This window comes from Felis catus, chromosome A2 (assembly GCF_018350175.1).
Source record: "Felis catus isolate Fca126 chromosome A2, F.catus_Fca126_mat1.0, whole genome shotgun sequence".
NCBI classification, from domain to species: domain Eukaryota; kingdom Metazoa; phylum Chordata; class Mammalia; order Carnivora; family Felidae; genus Felis; species Felis catus.
In genome coordinates, this window is record NC_058369.1 from 21052123 (window position 1) to 21072937 (window position 20815).

General features: G+C 45.3%; 1 protein-coding gene across 6 annotated transcripts; it reads left to right on the top strand.

The window, feature by feature from the left end:
* The first annotated feature begins 91 nt into the window (after positions 1 to 91).
* PHF7 (PHD finger protein 7) lies at positions 92 to 16757 on the top strand. Of its 6 annotated transcripts, none has more exons than XM_019822615.3 (11): positions 97 to 780; positions 1988 to 2100; positions 2817 to 2869; positions 3244 to 3335; positions 8491 to 8592; positions 8978 to 9102; positions 9564 to 9723; positions 10287 to 10393; positions 10877 to 10993; positions 11411 to 11535; positions 11745 to 12282. In XM_019822615.3, the coding sequence occupies exons 2-11, from the start codon at positions 2057 to 2059 to the stop codon at positions 11969 to 11971; spliced, it is 1152 nt and encodes a 383-aa protein (XP_019678174.1). In that variant the 5' UTR covers positions 97 to 780; positions 1988 to 2056; the 3' UTR covers positions 11972 to 12282. The 6 variants fall into 6 exon arrangements, with proteins under 6 accessions (XP_019678180.1, XP_019678174.1, XP_019678171.1 ...); XM_019822612.3 differs by having other exon boundaries at positions 97 to 725; XM_011279468.4 differs by having other exon boundaries at positions 97 to 395.
* The last annotated feature ends 4058 nt before the right edge of the window (positions 16758 to 20815 follow it).

Consider the following 20815-nt stretch of genomic DNA (forward strand, 5'->3'; position numbering starts at 1 on the left):
GAGCGGGGTCGGGCGCAGACTGCGCGAGAGGAAGGGGCGGGGCGGGCGCGTGGCCGTTAGCGCGCGGCCGTTAGCGGCCTTGCTCCGGCAACGGTTGGTGTTCCGGTAGTCTCCGCGGCCGCAGTCTCCCTAGGTCGCAGTGCGCGTGACCCGGCCCCCGTTTGCGCGCTCGCCCCCTTCGCTGGCGCAGTCACCGCGCGGGGCGGCCGCCCGTGAGGTAGCTCCCACGGCTTGTGACAACGAATAAAGCTCCGGACAGCAGAGCCCTCGGCGACAGCTGGGCGGGCGGCTCCGGCCGGGAGCGGCGGCCTGTGCGCTATCGGGAGGAGCGAGCGGCAGAGGCGACCTCCGGCCCGGGCCTGCACCAGCCGCCCGGCAGGCGCGACATGAACCTGGTCTGGCATTCGCGGGATGCTCCTTGAGCCCCTTCTCTGGCTATTACCTCCGGGGACGGTTGTGGCCACACCGACACGTATTTTCCAAATCATTGTTTATTCTTGCGGCGGCGGGGCCGAACACGCTATTTTTAATTTTCTCAACAAGCCTTTACCCAGCATTCATCCAGTGAAACAGCTTGATAACCGTTTCAAGGGAGCATCCGCTCGGTTAGGAAGTCTCGGACTGAGCAGCTCGTGGAAGCCGGCATTTGCAAAGTCCCTCCTCAAATGCTCTGAAGATTGTTGAGTCTTCCCGTAACTATCAGTGTGCCCAGAATCCCATTCAAGGAACGTCTTGGTCCAGCGATGCAAAGCACTGACGTTTCAAGGTTTTATTTCTATTGTGAGATGGCCGGGATTTCCCCCCAACAACCCGGAGCCGCTCAGTAGCCACTAAAGTGGATCCCCTAGTGCACGCCCTCCTCCCTCCTCTTCCAGCCTGTCCAAGTGCTTTTGTTGAATAAGAAGCCCTCAGATGTCATTACTTCTGCAAGTGCAACTCAAGGGTCAGAGGAGGAGATGGAACAAACACAAAGAGAGGAAGAGCAGTCTAGTCTTAGTTTTCTGAACAGCTAGTTGCCTTAGTAGTTGTATCCATGGGGAACAGTTGACAGTCCCTGCAGATGTTCACGCTCCCCCGCTGTGATCTGAGGACATGGGTGCTGGAGTGTCTGTCCCTGGAGTGACCTGATTCACTCAGCTCTCCTTGGAAGAAATGCTGCCGTCCTTTCCCTTCCTTCATGGGAGTGAATTTTATGTCTTTTTCATTTGTCTCTCTTTCAGGGATTTCCCTTTCAGGGATTTCCCCCTTTAACCAATGAAAACTAAATTTTCAGTCTGCTGACATTTGTTGGGGGAGGAGTGGCAGGATGTCCTCTCCACTCTGGGACATCTTACTCTTGGCTCAGATCTAGACAAAGATTGGGAACAGACCAAACGTCAATGGCCTGCTGAGCTGGGTGAAAAGTGGTGTGATTTGTCAGTGTTCTCTCTTGTCTCCCACTAGGGGGGGTTCTTGCTTCAGGCAGTCAAAATCCCAGGGGCTTTTTTTTTTTTTTTTTTTTTTACTAGGAAAGAGCTACCTTCTCTAAGCTTTTACTGGGTGGAATTAAGCCACCCATACTTGGAGGCAAAAAGAACCTTTTTTTTTTTTTCTCCCTGAGCACTCCCTCATGTATTTAGTAGGCACAAAGGAAAAAAAGACCCACTTAGGTCAAGCAATAATTCCAATTCTTACTCTGCTGAGTGATAGCAGTAACTCTGATCTTGGGGAAGTGCCTCTCTGTGACCTCTCTGTGCCTCAGTCTCATCTTGAAAATAGGGATAATGGTGGTACCTCCTGCATGAGAGTCTTTGTGAGTTAACACATGTAAAATGCCTAGAACAGTTCTTAACACAATTTAATATTTATTGGCTAATGCTAGCCTTGATACTGGGTGGGTCCCTTTTATTATGTCACATGAGTTGGGAGGTGAAGTACACTATTACTTTGACCCTGTGGAATCAAGTGTAGAATTAAATTGCTGACCAAGCCCTGTTTGTATTTATAGCTGGAAGAGCCGGTATTGTCCTCATAATAGTATAGAAGAATTCAAGTTAGGAGAGAGAGGCAGCAGCGAATGAAGACTATTAAAGAAAAGAAGAAGGAACGTCAAAGACTGAGGTAGAGTAGGTGATGTAAGGGAGTTTGGGAGAAATTGTCCAAAGGCCTGTGGCATATGCTACACTTGTGTGGCCTTGAGGGCTGAGGTTGGGTAGTATGGAAGCACACACCAGTGGTCCCCCGGAAGCTGCCCAGCAACCTATGCTCCTGGGGCTGTCCCTAATAACAAAGTGCTGGCGCTGGAGCCCTAGATTCATATCCTGGCTCTAACACTTGCTAACACTAGGTGACCTGGGACAGGTTACTTCATTTCATTATGCCTCAGTTTCCTCATCTGGAAAATGTGCATACGAGCAATGCCCATTTTTAGAACCGTCTGTAGATTCTTGCTTACTGGCAATAGTGCTTCGCAATAGGAAATTCACACTCAATTTTAGTATCATTTTTTGATGCTTTATGAGCACGGTACCACAGAGATTCAGAGTATGTGGCAGAAGAAACAGTAAAAGAGTAAAAGGGGATTTGCTCTTGCATTCATTCAGTCTACACAGGCAGCACAGCCAACGGGAACAGAAAAGCACAATCTTACATAATTCAGATAACTTGGTACGGTTTGTGCTTTCAAAAAATATTCAATAAAAAAAGAAACTGATGCCTTAGCCTTTTGATATTTTGGCCCTTCCTCAGACCCATGGAGGCATTTTGAGGGAAATGTCACATTGGTGGTCGACAGGATCCTCAAAGACCACCTTGTACTTCTTCCTTCTCTTGTATAGAAAATCTGCCAAGACAAGGAGGGTAACCCAAAGGAAGCCATCTTCAGGGCCTGGTAAGAAAGACTGGAGGTTCTGTTCAACCGCATTCCGACCTCAGCAAAGGCCACCTGTGTAGGGCAACAAACTTGCTTCTCTGTCCTACTTCCCAGATTCTCTAAGATCCTGAAGAACTCAGGGTCCTTGATTTTTTAAATGTTCCAAAGTTCAAGAAACAAGTTAATTAAAGCCGCTTGAGACAAAAGTATATGAAGTGTGCAGTTGTAGCCAATTCCCTAAAAAGTGGCCAAAATGTATAACTGATACCATGTAACACTTCATCCCAACCTCCATCCTTGTCAAAATGTCCTCTTCCCAATACTGGACTCCTCCTTGTATTTAGAGAGATGGTTATACTCCCAAACTGAATTCTTAACATTCTCTCTTCCAGTTTGCCGGCTATGCCTTCGAGAACCTGGGGATCCCGAAAAACTGGGGGAATTTCTTCAGAAAGACAATCTCAGCGTGCATTATTTTTGTCTTGTGAGTATAAGGTTCCTTTTCAATGTTTCATGGCATTTGCTATATAGTCTTTCATCCAGCCTCAGATTTATAGCCCTGTTTGTTTTTCTTAATAGCTTTTTTCTTTTTTTTAACGTTTATTATTTATTTTTGAGAGAGAGAGAGAGAGAGAGAGAGAGAGAGAGAGAGAGAGAGAAGGTTAGAGAGAGAAGGAGGCACAGAATCCAAAGCAGGCACCAGGCTCCATCCGAGCTGTCAGCACAGAGCCTGATGCAGGGCTCGAACCCACAAACCACGAGATCATGACCTGAGCTGAAGTCTGATGCTTAACCAACGGAGCCACCCAAGTGCCCCAATAGCTTTTTTCTTTTTAAAACATAGTTTTTAGGGGCTCCTGGGTGACCCAGTTGGTTAAACTTCTGACTTCAGCTCAGGTCATGATCTTGTGGTTCTTGAGTTCAAGCCCTGCGTTGAGCTCTTGTGCTGACAGCTCAGAGCCTGGAGCCTCCTTTGGATTCTGTGTCTCCCTCTCTCTCTGCCCCTCCCCCACTTGTTCTCCTCTCCCTCTCTCTCTCTCTCTCTCAAAACTAAATATTAAAAAAAAAAATTTTAATCCTAGTTTTGAAAAGTAATACCAGAGGTACCTGCTATAAAATCCTGGCAGTATAAAGTATGTACAATTAAACAGTACATTCTCAAACAGTATTCCCAATACTTCTCAAAACAGCATTCCCAATCTTTCCCCCTCTCCCCAGAAGCACATGCTATCAACTGTCCTTCAAGCTGTTGTTTGTACTATGCTGTTTCTTAATTAGCTATAATTTGCATACTATAGAATGTACCCATTTTAAGTGTACAATTTGATGCATTTTTATAAGCTCTTATATCATGGGGATATAATGTATATCCTCATGTAAACACTGCCCCAATCAAAGTAAATATTTCCATCATTGGAAAGTTCCCTCCTGCACTCTTCTAGTCAGTCCCCTCAGAGATCATCATGTTCTGATCCATAGATTACTTTTGCCTTTTATTATACTTCATATAAATGGAATCATACAGCATTTGCACTCTTGTTTCTGGCTTCTTTTGCTCAATACAGCATTTTGGAGATTAACCCATGTCATTGCATGTACGGGTAGCTTGTACCTTTTGTCCCCTAGTAGTATTCTGTTCTATGAATATTTTATAATTGGCTTATTTATCCATCTGCTGATGGACATTTGAATTGTTTCCATTTGAGGCCTATTATGAATAAAGTGGCAATGACTATTCCTGTACAAGTGTTTTTGTGAACACGCATTTTCACTTCTCTTGGACAAATGCCTGGGAGTGGAATTACTGGTTGTATGCTAACTGCGTGTTTAACTTTATGTGAAGTTGCCAAATCACTTTTCAAAGAGATTGTACCAGTTTACACTCCCACTAGCAATTTCTGAGAATTCTGGTTGCACAATATTCTTGCAGTTCTTGCAGAACTTGATATGGTCGATCTTTTTCATGTTAGCCATTCTATTAGGTGTGTACTGGGATTTCATTGTAGTTTTAATTTGCATTTCTCTGTTGACTTAAGATGTTGAGCTTCTTTTGTGTGCTTACTGGCCATTCACTTATGTTCTTTTGTGAAGTGTCTGAACAAATATTTTTCCTTTGTAAAAGTAGAGCTGTTTTGTCTTACCAAGTTATAAGAGTTTTTAAATATATTCTGGATATAAATCCTTTTTCAGACATGTGTATGCTTTGTCACTATTTTCTCCAAGTCTGTGGCTTGCCTTTTCATTTTCTTAATGGTGTCTTTCGAAGAACAAATGTTTTTAATTTTGATGAAGTTCAGCTTATCAGTTTTTTTTTTCTTTTATGGTTAGTGCTTTTTGTGTGTGTCCCAAGAAATCTTTGCCTACTCATTGAATTACCTTGGTGCGTTTGTCGAAGCCAATTAACCATGTATCTTTGGATCTGGGTGATTTATTTTATGTCATTGATCTGTGCATCATCCTTACAACAGTACTGCATTGTCTTGATTATTGTGGCTTTATAGTGTCTTGAACTCAAGATTTATAAGTTCTACAGTCTTTTTAAGATTGTTTTGGCTATCAGGTCCTTTTCCATGAAAATCTATATTTAGCTTATGAGTTTTTCCTTAAAAAATAAAAAAAAGCCTGTTGGGATTGAGATTGGGATTGCAGTGAATTTATAGGTCAATTTGGGAAGAATTGATGAAGAAGATTGAATCTTCCAATCCATGGATGTCATATATTTCCCCATTTATTTGGGCCTTTTAAATTTTGTCTCAGCAATGTTTTTTTTTTTAATTTATTTGTTATTTATTTTTTTATTCAGCAATGTTTTTTTTTTTTAATTTTTTTTTTTCAACGTTTATTTATTTTTGGGACAGAGAGAGACAGAGCATGAACGGGGGAGGGGCAGAGAGAGAGGGAGACAGAATCGGAAACAGGCTCCAGGCTCTGAGCCATCAACCCAGAGCCCGACGCAGGGCTCGAACTCACAGACCGCGAGATCGTGACCTGGCTGAAGTCGGACGCCCAACCGACTGCGCCACCCAGGCGCCCCTCAGCAATGTTTTTTAGTGAAGTCTTGCACATCTTTTATTAAATGAGTGCCTAAATATTTTGTGACTCATGCTATTATAAATAGTATTTTAAAATTTCAGTTTCAAGTTTGTTGCTGGCATATATAAATGCAGCTTATTTTGTATGTTGATTTTGTATCCTGAAATCTTGTTAAATTCATTTGTTTAGTAGTTTTTTTATTTTTAAAATTTTTGGTAAATGCCTTAGGATTTCCTGTGTACACAATCATGTAGTGTGAATAAAGACAGTTCTACTTCTTCATTTCCAACCTTTAAATTTATTTATTTATTTTATTTTTAATTTTTTTTAATTTACATTCAAGTTAGTTATCATATAGTACAACAGCGATCTCAGGAGTAGATTCCTTAGTGCCCCTTACCCATTTAGCCCATTCCCCCTCCCACACACCCTCCAGTAACCCTCTGTTTGTTCTCCATATTTAAGAGTCTCTTATGTTTTGTCCTCCTTCCTGTTTTTATATTATTTTTGCTTCCCTTCTCTTATGTCATGTTTTGTATCTTAAAGTCCTCATATGAGTGAAGTCATGTGATATTTGTCTTTCTCTGACTAATTTTGCTTAGCATAATACCCGCTAGTTCCATCCTGATAGTTGCAAATGGCAAGATTTCATTCTTTTTGATTGCTGAATAATACTCATGTGTGTGTGTGTGTGTGTGTGTGTGTGTGTACACACACATACATATGCACCACATCTTCTTTTCCAATCTTTAAATTCTTTTCATTCTCCTTGCCCTGTTATACTAGTTAGGACTTTCAATCTAGTATTGAATAGGAATTACATGAGTACATATCCTTGTGTTATTCCCAGCATCAGAAGACAGCATCCTATTTTTCAACATTAAAATATGATGTTAACTGTAGGCTTTTAATCAGATTGAAGAAGTTTCCTTTTATTTCTAGTTTGCTGAGAATATCGTGAATGTGTGTTGAATTTTCTCAAATGCTTTTTTATTTTTACATCTACTGAGATGGTCATTTTTCTTCTTTCTTTTGTTAATGTGGTTTGTTACATCAATTGAATTTTTTAATGCATTTGTGGTATAAACCCTACTTGATCATGATGTATTATCCTCTTTATATGGTACTGGATTCAATTTGCTAATATTTTGTTTCATTTTTACATCTATACTTGTGAGAAAGATTGGTCTGTGATTTTCCTCTCTTGTAAGTCCTGTGTGGTTTGGGTACCAGGTCTTGGCTAATCTCAATGCCTTTACAAGCATATACATTTTCAACATAAAAATAAACATACTATACACAGTGTTTTGTATTTTGCTTGTTTTTTTTTTATCTCTTAATACTTATGAAGATCTTTCTCCATGGAACATATTGGTCTGGTTTTTTTCTTTTAATAGCTAATTGGTATTCCATGGTATGGGGGATTAAAGTATTAAACTGCTCTTAAATGACATTTAGATTATTTCTGATCTTCCATTGTTGATTTTTCTGTTTATAGAAATAATAGGTGTTCATTGTAGAAAACATTAATAATAGGAGTATAAAAACAAATCACTCATATAGTCCTAAAGACCTGAGATAATCAGTGTTAAATAGATATGTTTAAGCCTAATTGGGAACATAAATCTGTAATTCAAGCATCCTCAAGTCGTCTAGCCTTGTAGGGTCACCCTTTTATAATGTCAATAAAATAACCTGAGCCCCCATTATATATTACATGTAATCACTGCAGCCAGTCCAGTGCCCTCCCCAGTATTTTTGGAAGATTCTTGGGGTGGGGCTGGGGTGCTGGCATTTTTCCAGTGTACATACACATACATAACAGTTTATGGGTACATGAACAGTTTATCTTCTTTTTTCTTGATTTCCCATTCTAGAATCGGCTGTGGGGGCTTTTCAGAAACAAAAAGGCTTTTAAAGTGTGTTTTTAAAGAAAAGTTCAATTCCTTCCCCTCCCCAATAGGGCAGAATGACTACAGTCAGATTTTAAAGCCCTGTTTCCCTTCCTGTAGAGAGTACACTCTGAGAAGAGCATATTCTGTACCAAGGGTCAGTACAGTGGGTGGGCTAAGAGTGTGGGTTCTGTGGGCCTGGATGTGAATGTCAGCTCTGCTGCCTCCTTGCTGTGTGGCTCCAGCCGTTTCACTTACCATCCTGTACCTCGATGGGCTCCTCTGAAAGAGGAGGACCACAATAGCATCTGTATCACAGGGTTATAGTGAACATAAAATGAGTCAGTACACAGCATTTGTTTCCCCAAAGGGCTCAGCACACAAAAGCAATCCTCAGTAAATGAGAGGCAGTGTAGCACAAAGGTATGTAAGGGCCCAGGCTCTGGAGTCCTGTAACCTATAAAATGGGATGATGACAGTACCTACCTCTTGAAGTTGTTATGAGGATTAAATGAGTTAATATTTGAAAAGCACCTAGAGCACCCAACACATTACACAGTTAATTCTGTGTAAGCCCTTTGTCAAGTAAATTACCTGTAAATGCATATACGCTGTATATCCTGCCCAGCTCTATATACCCTGTCTTCTTCCTCACCCCATTGCACTGTTTCATTGATCATCAATGTTGACAGCCTGCTTCTACTGCTCCCCCAGATCCTATCTAGCAAGCTGCCTCAGAGAGGCCAGTCCAACAGAGGTTTCCATGGATTCTTGCCGGAAGACATCAAAAAGGAGGCAGCCCGGGCTTCTAGGAAGGTTAGAATCCCCCAGTACAGGGGCCTGGGCCTTGGGATAGGCCTCTTCTCATACCTCTCTGATCGTCCCTGTTTCTGTTCTTTTCCCTACCTGTTAGTTTAGAAGTCAAAGGACTCCTGGATTTCCCAATTGGTCCTCCTCTTAAGTTGCGTGCTTCTCTGGGGTGTAGTACCCTAAGTGAGGAGAGGGAGCAACATCCTGGGAAAACAAATAATCTAGTGCCACTTGAAACGCAGCTTCAGGGTGCCCCCCAGAGCTTTCAGGTCAACCAAGGAAAGGGAATGGCTTTTGCTTCATAGAATTTCCCTTCCATAGAGTGACGTGCCACAGAATGTCTGTTTGTCTTTCTTGGGGCCCTGAGCACTGCCTGGGATCTCATTTGCAGATCTGCTTTGTGTGCAAGAAAAAGGGAGCTGCCATCAACTGCCAGAAGGATCAATGCGTCAGAAACTTCCATCTTCCTTGTGGCCAAGAAAGGGGTTGCCTTTCACAATTTTTTGGAGAGTACAAGTGAGTGACGAAGGGGAAATGTCGGGCTGCCCTTTCGCAAGTTGCTCTGAATTGGCCACTAAGGAAATCAGAGTCCAGTTCTCACGGGCCTGTTTTGATTCCTGGTGAATCTGTCCCACCATTCAATAATGAGAAACAGTGTCTTGGCTTGGTGATTTCACAGGGGTTACTTCTTGCTTCCCATCCCCTTCTTAAATTACAAACAGCTGGGGTTCTTAGACAGCTGCTCAGAGCTAAGCGGGGCTTTCAGGAACAGGAGGCTGTGGAGATAGTCCCCGGAGTTTTGTTCAGTTGGGGAACAGCTGTGAGGAGGCATGTGGGCTGTTCCTCCCCCTGCTCCCCTCCTCCCCACGAGCGAGGAGGTTCGCTGCGCAACGGCCTGGGTGGTTGCCCTTCCTAGGCCGGGCAGCTGGAAGACAGCATCAACGATGAGCCAAGTACGTCTGTTTACTCTGCTACAGATCATTTTGTGGAAAACATCGCCCAACACAGGACATCCAGCAGGGGAAGGCAGGGGAGGAAAGCTGTGTCTTATGTTGTGAAGACTTATCCCAAGCAAGTGTTGAAAACATCCAGAGTCCATGTTGTAGTCAAACTGTCTACCACCGCAAGTGCATACAGGTGGGCCTTTCTCTGCCCTGGGGACCTCCCACATTTTCTCTAGTTCACAGCACCTTGGGAATGCTCAGGCAGTCTCGGCTTCCGTGCTCCATCCTGGAGGCCTGTATGCAGGGGTGGTTCCAGGCAGTCAGAGGAAAAGTCAGCCCAGTCTCTTGTCACTCGTGACTTGTAAGACCTCATTCATGATAACATTTAGACTGAACAAAATCCTTAGGATGGCTAGAGCAAATGAGTTTAACCTAGAATGAGTCAAGCAGCCTCAAAATCAGGCTTATTTCCTGAAATAGAAGGAAAAGGACCCCGAACGGGTCAGCACTGCCAAGCCCCACAGCCAGAGATGACAGCTGAGGCACTCCTGGGAAGTTTCTTGATTTGAGCTTGGTCTCTGGTCTGATACCTGGATTTGCACCCCTCACACTAGCTTACCCATAGCTCTTCAGTGGAAATCTCCAGTCAAGCTCTCTTAGCAACATCCTCTTTGTGAAATGAGGGTTGGGGTGGAGAGGAGGTGATCAAAGATGGTGTTTTTATAAACACAACGCTCTTCCATGTTTCTCTTACAGAAATATGCCCACACATCAGCAAAGCATTTCTTCAAATGTCCACAGTGTAACAATCGAGAAGAGTTTCCTCAAGAAATGCTAAGAATGGGAATTCATATTCCAGACAGGTAGTGGAAACTCTAAGGCAGGGATTGAGCCAGGGAGTGGGTTGCTAGATTTCTAGAGAGGAGGTGAGTGTGAGGGTAGTTCAGAAAATGAAGAAGCAGCCCATGCCTTTGTATATGGGAAAGAGGGAAGGAGTGGAGGGAGGGCTTTTGAGTTATAAAAAGAAAAATTGGGAGGGAATCATGGGGGGTGGGGTAGACATGTTCCTGAAAAGGGTACTTGGGTATCAGAATTCCCTGGTGGGTTGGTTCTTGAATTCCAGTGGGGAACTAAGGAACACAACCCCCCACCCCCACCCCCGCCCCATGTTCCACTCATCCTGCCTCAACCCTCTTCCACTGTCAGGCCACTCAGCCCATCTTGTTTAAAATAGTCAGGCAGGCTGTTGCACTCTTTTCCTGTGCTAGCTCTAGTTCTTTCTACTTCCTCCCAGGTTTCACCACCGATTACATGCCCCTTACTCAGTATTTCTTCTCCCACTGTAGAGATGCTGCCTGGGAACTCGAGCCAGGGGCTTTCTCGGAGTTGTATCAGCGCTACCAACATTGTGATGCCCCCATCTGTCTGTATGAACAAGGCAGAGACAGCTTTGAGGACGAAGGGTAGGGAAAGGCTCCTGGCTAGAAAGATCTCTCATTGGTGCCATCATAGAGTTAGACCTTGGCACAGTTATTAGGAGCAAGAAACTTGCTCTTGTGTGCAGACCTCAGGGTGAACTCAGGTCCCATTCTCACCAGTCCAGGATTCACTCCTGCACAAGTGGACAGGTCCCTGCAGGGCCTGCTCCTCCTTGTGCCCAGGGCAGAAACCCTCAGATCCAATTCTTTCCCAAATCCACCTTTTGAGTGTCCGTGCCTGACTGCGGGGTCCGGGACTTGGCACTCAGCCACATGTGGGTCACAGGTAAAATGTGTGGTGAAAAATGCCTGGGAAACCCTCAGCAAAGGCCTGGCCTGTAGCTAGCCTCCCGAGAGTGATAGTGTAATATTTGTCTCCACGACCCTTGGCTCTTCCTGCAGGAGATGGCGCCTCATTCTGTGTGCTACATGCGGATCCCACGGAACTCATAGGGACTGTTCTTCTCTTAGAGCCAACAGTAAGAAATGGGAGTGTGAAGAGTGTGCACCTTCTGCTGAAGCCACAGGTGGGACCAGAGGGATGGTCTGGTCTAAGAACTGGGGTGGAGGTCGGGGGACTTGTGGTGCCTGGGAAAGGGGGAGGGCTTGCCGCCAGATGGGGACTCGTGGTTGGTGCCTTTAGTTTGGGAAGGAAAGCGGCTAGGTAGGGGCTTAAGGACCTGAGCCTGAGAGGCAGAGGGTTGAGTCTTCCTCTCCCACCTTTCTTTCACCACAGACCACACACTTGAAAACTCAGGTGCCGTCCCTTGCTGCAGCAGCACCTTCCACTCCGGGGGGCATTTCTGCAGAGACACCAGCCTGGAAGAGAACCCAGGCCCTTCTTGTACTGATTGGCCAGGACCTTACTTACTAGAAAAACCAGAGTCCTCTGGTGGCAGGAGGGGCCACTCCTGGCAGTCCAAGGGTGTCAAAATCACTAAGAGCAGCAAAAAATCCAAGTAACAGCTTCTGAGTAGTAGCTGCTGAGCACATTTGGGTATGAAGCTGTGCTCCTCCATCGGGCTTGGGAGAGGGGGCCCTTTGGGACTGCGAGACAAGGAAAGGGGGCCAGCAGTGAGAGTAAGAACCTAGGAAAGAGAAGTCCCAGGGGAGATGCCAACCTCGGAACGTGTTAGTGGTTACGAGAGCATCTCAGCTCTTTCTGCCTCATCCCCAGAGAGCCCTCTTCTCTTCTACCACCCTAGTCTGGTTCTCATATGCCTCTTCTTACTTCACCCACGTTTGTTATTATGCAAATAAAGGTTTTCTCTCCATTGGTGTCTCCTCATAAATTCACTCTGGAATTTATCTAGCATTCGGAGGAATCCAGAGGGCAGAGTGAGGAAATAGAAAACTCATGCTTCTACTCTATAAAATGCGGTGGATAAATGTAGAATTCTCAGCTTAGAACATAGACATGTTGCCTTGGAGGGAAGCAGTTTGCAGGGAAATCAACTTTACAGGCGGGGGCAGAGATTTCATCGTTGCACAAATAAACACAGGCTCCCATCAGGGAGGTGAGCCCACAAAGGAGTTTACACTGGACTGAGAATGGGCCACTATTGCAAGGCTTGGGGCCCTGGGCCCCAACCAGGGCAGGGACTGCCATGCTCACCCTGGGTGGAAGGACTCTGTTCACTCAGGCGGTGCGGTCGGCAGCGTACCTCCACTGAAAACCTTGCTGCCTGGTGACTCGGGCATTTCTTTCTGTCTCGGGTAAGGGAGCCGTGCCAGGACAGCCACATTAGACAAGGCAGCTAGGAATCTGGCAGAAGGTTTTGGGAGAAATTGAATGGAACCTATCTCACATTTGTTTGTTTTTAATGATTTTGTGGGATTTAGATTAGTGGGGGAAACTCAGGACCTTTGCCAGATACTCAGTTCTCAGGGTCTCACTGAGTCATTGTCACCAATGACGGAGGATAGGGTTCTCCATTCAAATGTTGCTGACCCGTGGGGACTTAACATCCTTGGTGCTTACAGTGATCACTTTCAGATTTGACCAGATTCACTTGGAATCACATGGGGTGTGGGGTGAGGTACTTGTCTTTTTACTATTATTAGAGTATATAGTAAAGTAATGCAGAATTTTAAAAGCCTTGAATTGAGAAGTACTAAAAGGAGAGTATAATGAAAATAGTCTTTTGAATTACCCTTCCCTACCCTCGTCCCATTCCCTAAAGCCAACCACCTTCCATTTTTTTTAGCCATTTCTTGATTTATTAATCTTATATATTACTGACTTCCTATTTTGTTACATAAGGATCTAGCTAGCACCTTTAAAGCCTTTCATTCTCTCCATCTTTTATCATTGCATCACAATCTTTATTACATTAACCTTCAGTATTTACGTTAGTAACCTTCAGTTTACCTATTATGACTATGTAAATGCTGTGTACTTCTGAGCCAGGCAGTACACTAGGATTATTTTTCCTCTCTTGGACATTGGTTCTTTCCTGAAATGAATTCCTATCTCTTTGTTAATTGCTCAATTTGCTATGTACCTGTGGCTAATTCTCAAATGTTCCACATGACAATTACCTCAAAATACAGTTTCCCTCATAAGCCAGACATCAGGTCACTATCAGCTGCCCTTCTTTTCTGGAAGACCTGCCTCCTCCTAGAGCTCACTGCTCACTGGGCCTACTGCACAGCTAACACCTCAGGGCTACCCACGACTGAGCCTTTTTTCTTCCTTTTCTCTCTGGTGATTTTGATGACTCAGTGTTGTGCTTCCTAGCCTGGCTTCCAAGGACACCTTGTCACAGCTCTGCAAGAGACAGAAGAGTTTTTAAATTGTGGATTTTCATTTCAAAAATCCATTTTTTACCTATCCTAAAGACTCAATTCTTATAATTCACAACTGAAAGACACTTCCAAGATTAAGACTTTAGTTCTTAATCTAGAATTTCTGTAACTTGGGTCACCAGGCATATTCTCAAGACATCTGGGGTAGTATCTTTGAATCTACTTGTGGGGCACCTGGGTGGCTCAGTCAGTTAAGTGTCTGACTCTTGATTTTGGCTCAGGTCATGATCTCACGGTCGTGAGATCGAGCCCCATGTTGGGTTCCGCACTGGGCATGGGAGCCTGCTTAAGACCCTCTTTCTTCCTCTCCCTCTTCCTCTGGCCCTCCCCAGATCTCACTCCCTCAAAAAGTAAAAATTTTTTAAAAAATCCACTTGTATACTACTCAAGTGTGAGAGGCGCCATCTTAACTGAAAGTAGTGGGCCTCTAATAGCGCTTTCTGGGCTCCACCTGCAGTGGACGGGAGGTAGAGCTTGTGGTGGGGGTGGGGGGTGGGGGTGCCTTTGTCACCCAGACATTCAGCTCCCTGAACATCTTATGAGTACCTAGCATGTTCTTATGGGAACAGCACACGTGCACATGCACACACTCCCACCCATTAACTTTTTCTTCATCTCTATACCTTTACTCTCCATTTATATTAATAGCCAATACCATTCTTGTAGATTGGAAAGTCCCCAACTTTGAAATGTTCTCTTCTTCATCTGGGCCTAATCAGTCATTCTCCACTAAATAACAGGGCTTGCTTTCTTTCTTTTTCTTTCTTTCTTTCTTTCTTTCTTTCTTTCTTTCTTTCTTTCTTTCTTTCTTTCTTTCTTTCCTTCTTTCCTTCTTTCCTTCTTTCCTTCTTTCCTTCTTTCCTTCTTTCCTTCTTTCTTTCTTTCTTTCTTTCTTTCTTTCTTTCTTTCTTTCTTTCTTTCTTTTTAAACGGGGCTTTTTTTCTTAAACGAACTCTTAGTTTAGGATAGTTTTAGATTTACAAAAAAAAAAAAGTGTGAAGATAGTACAGGGAGTCCCCAAATATCCCAAACCCGGTTTTCCCCGTTATTACCGTCTTAATATGGTACATTGTTACAATTAATGAACAATATATTATTATCAACTAAAACCCAAAGTTTATTTAGATTTCCTTAGTTTTTACCTAATGTCTCTTTTCTGTTCCAGGATCCCATCCAGGATACCACATTGCACTGAGTCGTCATGTCTCCCTAGGTTCCTCTTGGCTGTAACAGTTTGTCAGATTTTCCTTGTTTTTGATGACCTTGGCAGTTTTGAGGAGTACTGGTCAGGTATTTTGAGAGCCCTCAGTTTGAATTTGCCTGATGTTTTTCTCATGATTAGACCAGGATTATGGGCCTGGGAGAGGGAGAGCACACAGGTAAAGTGCTGTTGTCATCACATCATATCCAAATTACATTCTGTCAACAAGTCTTCTGCTGATGGTGACCTTGATCACCTGGTCAAGGAGTGTTTGTCAGGTTTCTCCAGTGTAAAGTTACTTCTTTTCCCCCCTTTCCAGACTGTGCCTTTTGGAAGAAAGTTACTCTGTGTAGCTCACAATTAATGAGCAGGGGTTTATGCCCCCTCCCTCCTTGAGGACAGAATATCTAATTATTTGGAATTCTTCTGCGTGGGAGATTTACCTATTCTCTCCCATTTATTTATTCGGTCGTTTGTTTATATCAGTCTAGACTTAGGGATATGTATAGTATACTCTGAGTTATAATCCAGTACTACTTGATTTATTTTGTTGCTCAAATTATTCTAGCTTTGGCCACTGGGAGTTCCTGTGTCCTTTTCACATACCACTATTATTGTGTGGGTTTTTTTTTTTCTGTTGTTTTTCTGAGCACTTCTTTACTTTTTGGAGCTACAAGATGCCCCAGGCTCATCTTGTATGTTTTAAATATGTGTTTTCACAAATGGTGTGTCTGTTAGAAATAATTAGTGTTTTATAACTTAGGTCCTAAAACGAATAGTTCACTTGAGGAGGGTAGAAATAGATGTTACATAAAAATTCCCAAAGCACCTTCTCTACTTTCTCTAATTCTTACCTTTGTAGGAAGCATAAACTAAGGCCAGAATCCCAGAACTTCCTCCTATTTCCCTTTATCCTCAACCATCCTCTTTCTTATCAATTTGAGTGTTCTACAGACATTTGCATTCCTCACTATCCCAATCACCAGGGCTCAGCTCTAGACCCCTGTGCCTCAGAGGACTGCAGGAAAAGCCTTCTGTCTTCATGGGTTCCTATGTCCACTTGCTTTGCTGACACATCCACTCTTTTCCCTTATGCTAATTGCCATAAAACATCTGCTAGCTCTTTACTTAGAATGGCTCTGCTGAGATTGGCATCCAAGCAAGGCCTTCCACAAATACGGCCCTACTCTTCTGCATCTTCCTGGATACCCCACCCACAGGCACTCTGCCCTGGCTACCCTGGAACCCTGGCCCTGAGCATGAAGTCTGCACTCTGGAGAGCCATACATAACCTTTATCCTCAGCCTGTTGAATCCAGCCTAAGGGCCATTTCTTCACCCTTAGGCACTGCCACTGGTCTCTGTTTATACTCCTATTAGGGCTAGCATCATTCTCTACCTGATCCTACAGTTGTGGATCTATCTCTCCCACTAGATTGGAAGCCCCCTAAAGGCAGAGACCTGTCTGTCTTATTAACGTTTCTCCACTCATGTTGTCTGACTCTGGACCCCACATTCAGAGACAGTTTGATGTCTACTGCATTGATGGAAGTGCTTATACCTTGTATGCATAAGCCTGTTGTTTTACTGTCAAACACGAGAGGGCACTGTCAGCATATTGAGGAAGAAGGTTATAACCCTTTAGAGCTGGAAGTTTGAAAAGTTTGCTTCTATTCTGGGATTGTATAGGACTTAATTCTCTTCACTTGTTCTAAATACATCCATTTGCATTTATTCATGAGATATGCTCCTATCGGATTTTGAAATTAGTATAAAAGTTATTAATGACACTTTCATCCCAGGTCAAAGACTCAGACAGGTCTGCCTTCATGATCTATCCAGACCCAAAAGTGATTGTCCTAATTGCAGCTGCCCTCCTCCTACCTCCAAAAAATGACTGCCAGTCGCAAAGGACATGGGTGAAACAGTTCTGTTCTTTTGCCCCACCCTCCTTATATACCACACACACACACACACACACACACACACACACACACTAAGGCCTCCCTCTAGTTAGTGACATCAATGGCTCTAACCTAAGGACCAGGCAGGAGGTTGCTATGAGAAATAGCAAATCCATTGGCCCTGCCCCCAGGGACCCTGTGTTAGCTCCTGTGTGCTCCCAGGCTGGAGGTGAGTTGCAGCATCTTTGGGGTCCCTGGGCATGAGAAGTCTCCCTACTAACTAAGCCAGGACACCCCATTCCAGAGGCGTCTGAGATTTGGCAGGATCTCATGCCTTGTACATTTTTTTTTCCAGAAAGCAATGTGGCAATTGGAGGCCATAAACCAAAAAGGTGATATTTTTCAGAAAACAAAAACCCAAAACCTCGTTCTAGCTTCTCTGTGGCAAACCACCTCTAGTATGTGCAACAGCATGAGACCCATATGGAAGGAGAGAGGCCCAGGGCTCCTCCCCCTTGTCTTTGGTATAAACTTGTTCCTTGACCCTGCCCTGCGAGCACCTCTGATAAACAGGAAGGCATCTGCGCCATCAGTGTCCATCCCCCTCAGAGCATCTGAGACCTGTCTGGGCCATCAAAGCCATCCCCAGCCCCCAGGAGCATTGTGGAGGGGACTCCAGCCTCACCAAAAACAATTCTCCATTGTGTTCCCCCCTTGGAAATCAGGGATTTGTAAACAGGCCCTACATTTAGACTGGTCCTGCCCTGTCTTTGTGCTGGTATGTTGTTTTTTCTTCCCTAAACAATGTCCTTTCCAGCAGGCCTAGCAGTTCACACCATTGTCTGAGACCCTTGGACTACAGGAAACAGCACCAGATTCTTATCGGCTGGGGGTGGGGGGCAGCATGAACAGATGAGGTCATGTCCATAAACCAAGCTGCTGGTCTGCCACATCATTCTTCTGTATCTTTATCTGTGAGAGCAGAGCCCCCCTTGTCCTCCTAACAGGCCAATCTGGGCTTTGAGTGTTCCAACTACTATAGTTCCCTCCATTTGATGACAGACAGGCCTCTATTGATTCATTTTGGAATCCTTGCCAGACCACAACTGTCCCCTTGTCCTGGTCTTCCCTCTCTGTCCAAGGGGATGCTTATGGAAGTGAAACACACCCTGTTGGGATGGATTAAGGTACACTCCAGTCATCTTCCTCCCTGGGGGAAAGAGGTCAAGACTGGTCACCTGAGTCCCCCTCAGCTGAGTCCTTGAGTGCAAGCTACTAGCTGACTGCTAAGGCCTGGTGTGAGGTTAGGGGCTGGCGTCCCTTATAAGGCCTCCCTGGAGTCTGTGCAGCATTTCCCATCCTCGGTGAAGAATGATCTTTTTTTTTTTTTTTTTTTTTTTTTTAATTAAGTTCTTTCTTATTGTCCTCCACATGGGGTGAATGATCTTTTAAAAGGCTGCATTGAGGAACCAAGAGTTTCCTTAATAAAAATCCAGTGGGGAAAGTGAAAGGCTTCATTAGGACAGGGAATCCAGGGAACGGGCCCACCAGTGGTACCCATGGCAAAAGTGGGCAGGGGCCGGGCAGTGGGAAGTGGGCAGGGGGCCACAGCTGCTGTTGCCTCATCTCCTGTTCATGGGGGGGGGGGGGGAGGGGGAGAATCTGGAAGAGAAGCCAGGGCAGGGGCCCAACAATCCTTGAGATCCTAGTCAGGAATTGTATGGAAACCTAGCCCCACCCACTCGCTCTCTCCCTACACCAGGGCCAAGTTTGTAGTCTCAGAAAACCCTGGAGATTTGATCTTAGTGTGTGCTGAAACTTCTCTTTGGGGAGCCCCTGAGAACCAGCACTTGGGGAAGGCTGGGGTGGATCCCTAATTAGGATGGAAATCAGGCTGTTTCTGAGCAACTGTCTCCTAGCTCTAAGAAGGAGATGTGGCTGGCTAGAGAGGCTTCAGTGTGCTGGACTGGCAGAGGGATGTGAGTGAGTTCCCTGCTCACCCCACTTTACCCATCCCCCTCTAGCTGCATCTGGGGCCCCTACCAGCCCATGGAGAGGATAGCCTGGATCCTGATGGCTGCTGCCTGACTCCTCCTCCAACTGGAGGATTCAAGGGGGTGTCTAGAAGCTGACCTGGGCTTGGCTGAGTGCAAGGAAGCCATCTGAGAAAGTGAAAAGAGCTGTTTTCCTCCCCTATTCTGCTCCCTCCCTTAGAAGTGAGTGTATTAGACTGCTGGGCAGCCACAGGCTTGGGGTGAACCCTAGCCATCAATAGAGGACCTTGCCAGGAAGTGGGCTGCTGAGGCATACTGAGTGTGGGAGGATGGGCAGAGGCCAAGCCCAAGGGCCAGCAGACTGGTGGCTTGGCTGCCCTGGCCCTAGGGTGGTGGGTCCTGCTCCAGTGCCTCCCATAGGAAGCCAAGATGTGGCTATTCGACTTGGGGGGGTTTGGGGCAGGGCCTTCAGCGTTTACAGGCTTAGAAAACAGAGATTAATAAACTAATTTCACATGGCCAAGGAAGGAATGAATGAATCAAATCAGCATTTTCCGAAAGTATGCTTCAAAACATTAGAAACACGAAGTGGTGATGACCTGATGGGAAAAAGGGGATAGAGGACCCAGGTTTAGGAGAATCATGTAGCTCATGACAGACATGCAAATTAACGAGAGATCACTGTGGCTTCTTGGGGACTTCACAGGGCAAACAGGCAGCACACAGCAATTCCGCGGGGGCTAAAGGGACAGAAATCCCCATATTTATTTGACCCTTGTCACAGAGGATCTCATGTTCCATAGGACACCATTTTGGAAAATGCTTGTCCTGTGTCTTTCTCCAAGCCCCTTTCCAGCACTAAACCTGTTTGGGAAATCATGACACAGACCCAAAGACTAGGGGAGGTATGAGACTTTGAGGAAAAAGCTGCCAGACGGAGTGAGAGGGAAGCCCTTGAGGCAGGAAATAGGACTCAAGATGAGAGGCTGAGAGGGAAAAGTCCAGACTCTAGGGGTAGGAAGGTAGGAACACAGCTTCTGTGGCCTGGGGGGAGAAGGGACTGTGGAGGTCAAGTTCTCACATCCTTCCCAACCCCACGCTCAGCACCAAATGGGTGCCCATGATGCTTCTCAGGTGGCTTGGGGCAGGACATACCGGTTCAATTCTGTCAGGCCCAGGGGACAAAAGGAGGGGCCCTGCTCCAGCTCTGCGAGAGGGGTCTGGTGACTGACTTGTTAAGCCTCTCTACTCTATAGTATGGATTGAAGGGCCCAGGCAAACAAGGGGTTCGTCTCCCTGGCAAGGTGAGGTGATGTCCCTCCCATCTTCAAACCTTCCCTGCCTTTTCCCACCTCCCTCCAGCACCAGCGGGCTCTGTTCTTCGTGCAGGGGCATGGCATCGCTGGGGGAGTGAGAGCTGTGGTCAGTGGCGGCCTCGGAGGCAGCTCAACCAGACCTCCCGTCCTCCTCAGAAGCTGCAGCCCCCACAGCACAGCCTAGCACCCCAGGCAAGAGCACAGGGGCCTTAATATATGTTGGTAAGTGACTTGCGAGGAAGACAGGCACCAGGCCAAGTATTGCTGTCACAAATGTCAAGTGTTACTGTGGAAAAGGAGCAGGGCTGCCTACGTGCCCAGCTGCCCTTTGCCAGCACTTTTTTCTGACTCAAGGTCTTCCTGAAGCCCAAGAAGGTCAGTCTCAGAAGCCTGAGGGGCAGGAGTTTCCTAACTTAATAAGCAATCTCAGTTTCCTAGACAAAGCCCTTTGACTCCTTCCTTCCCCTCATGCCCATCTCCCTCCCTCCTAGAACATATCTCCTAGGGTGGCCATCCTGGAGTGGATGGAAAGGCTCTTCATTTCCAGCTCACACAGATGGCATCCATCAATTTAGAACAGAAAAA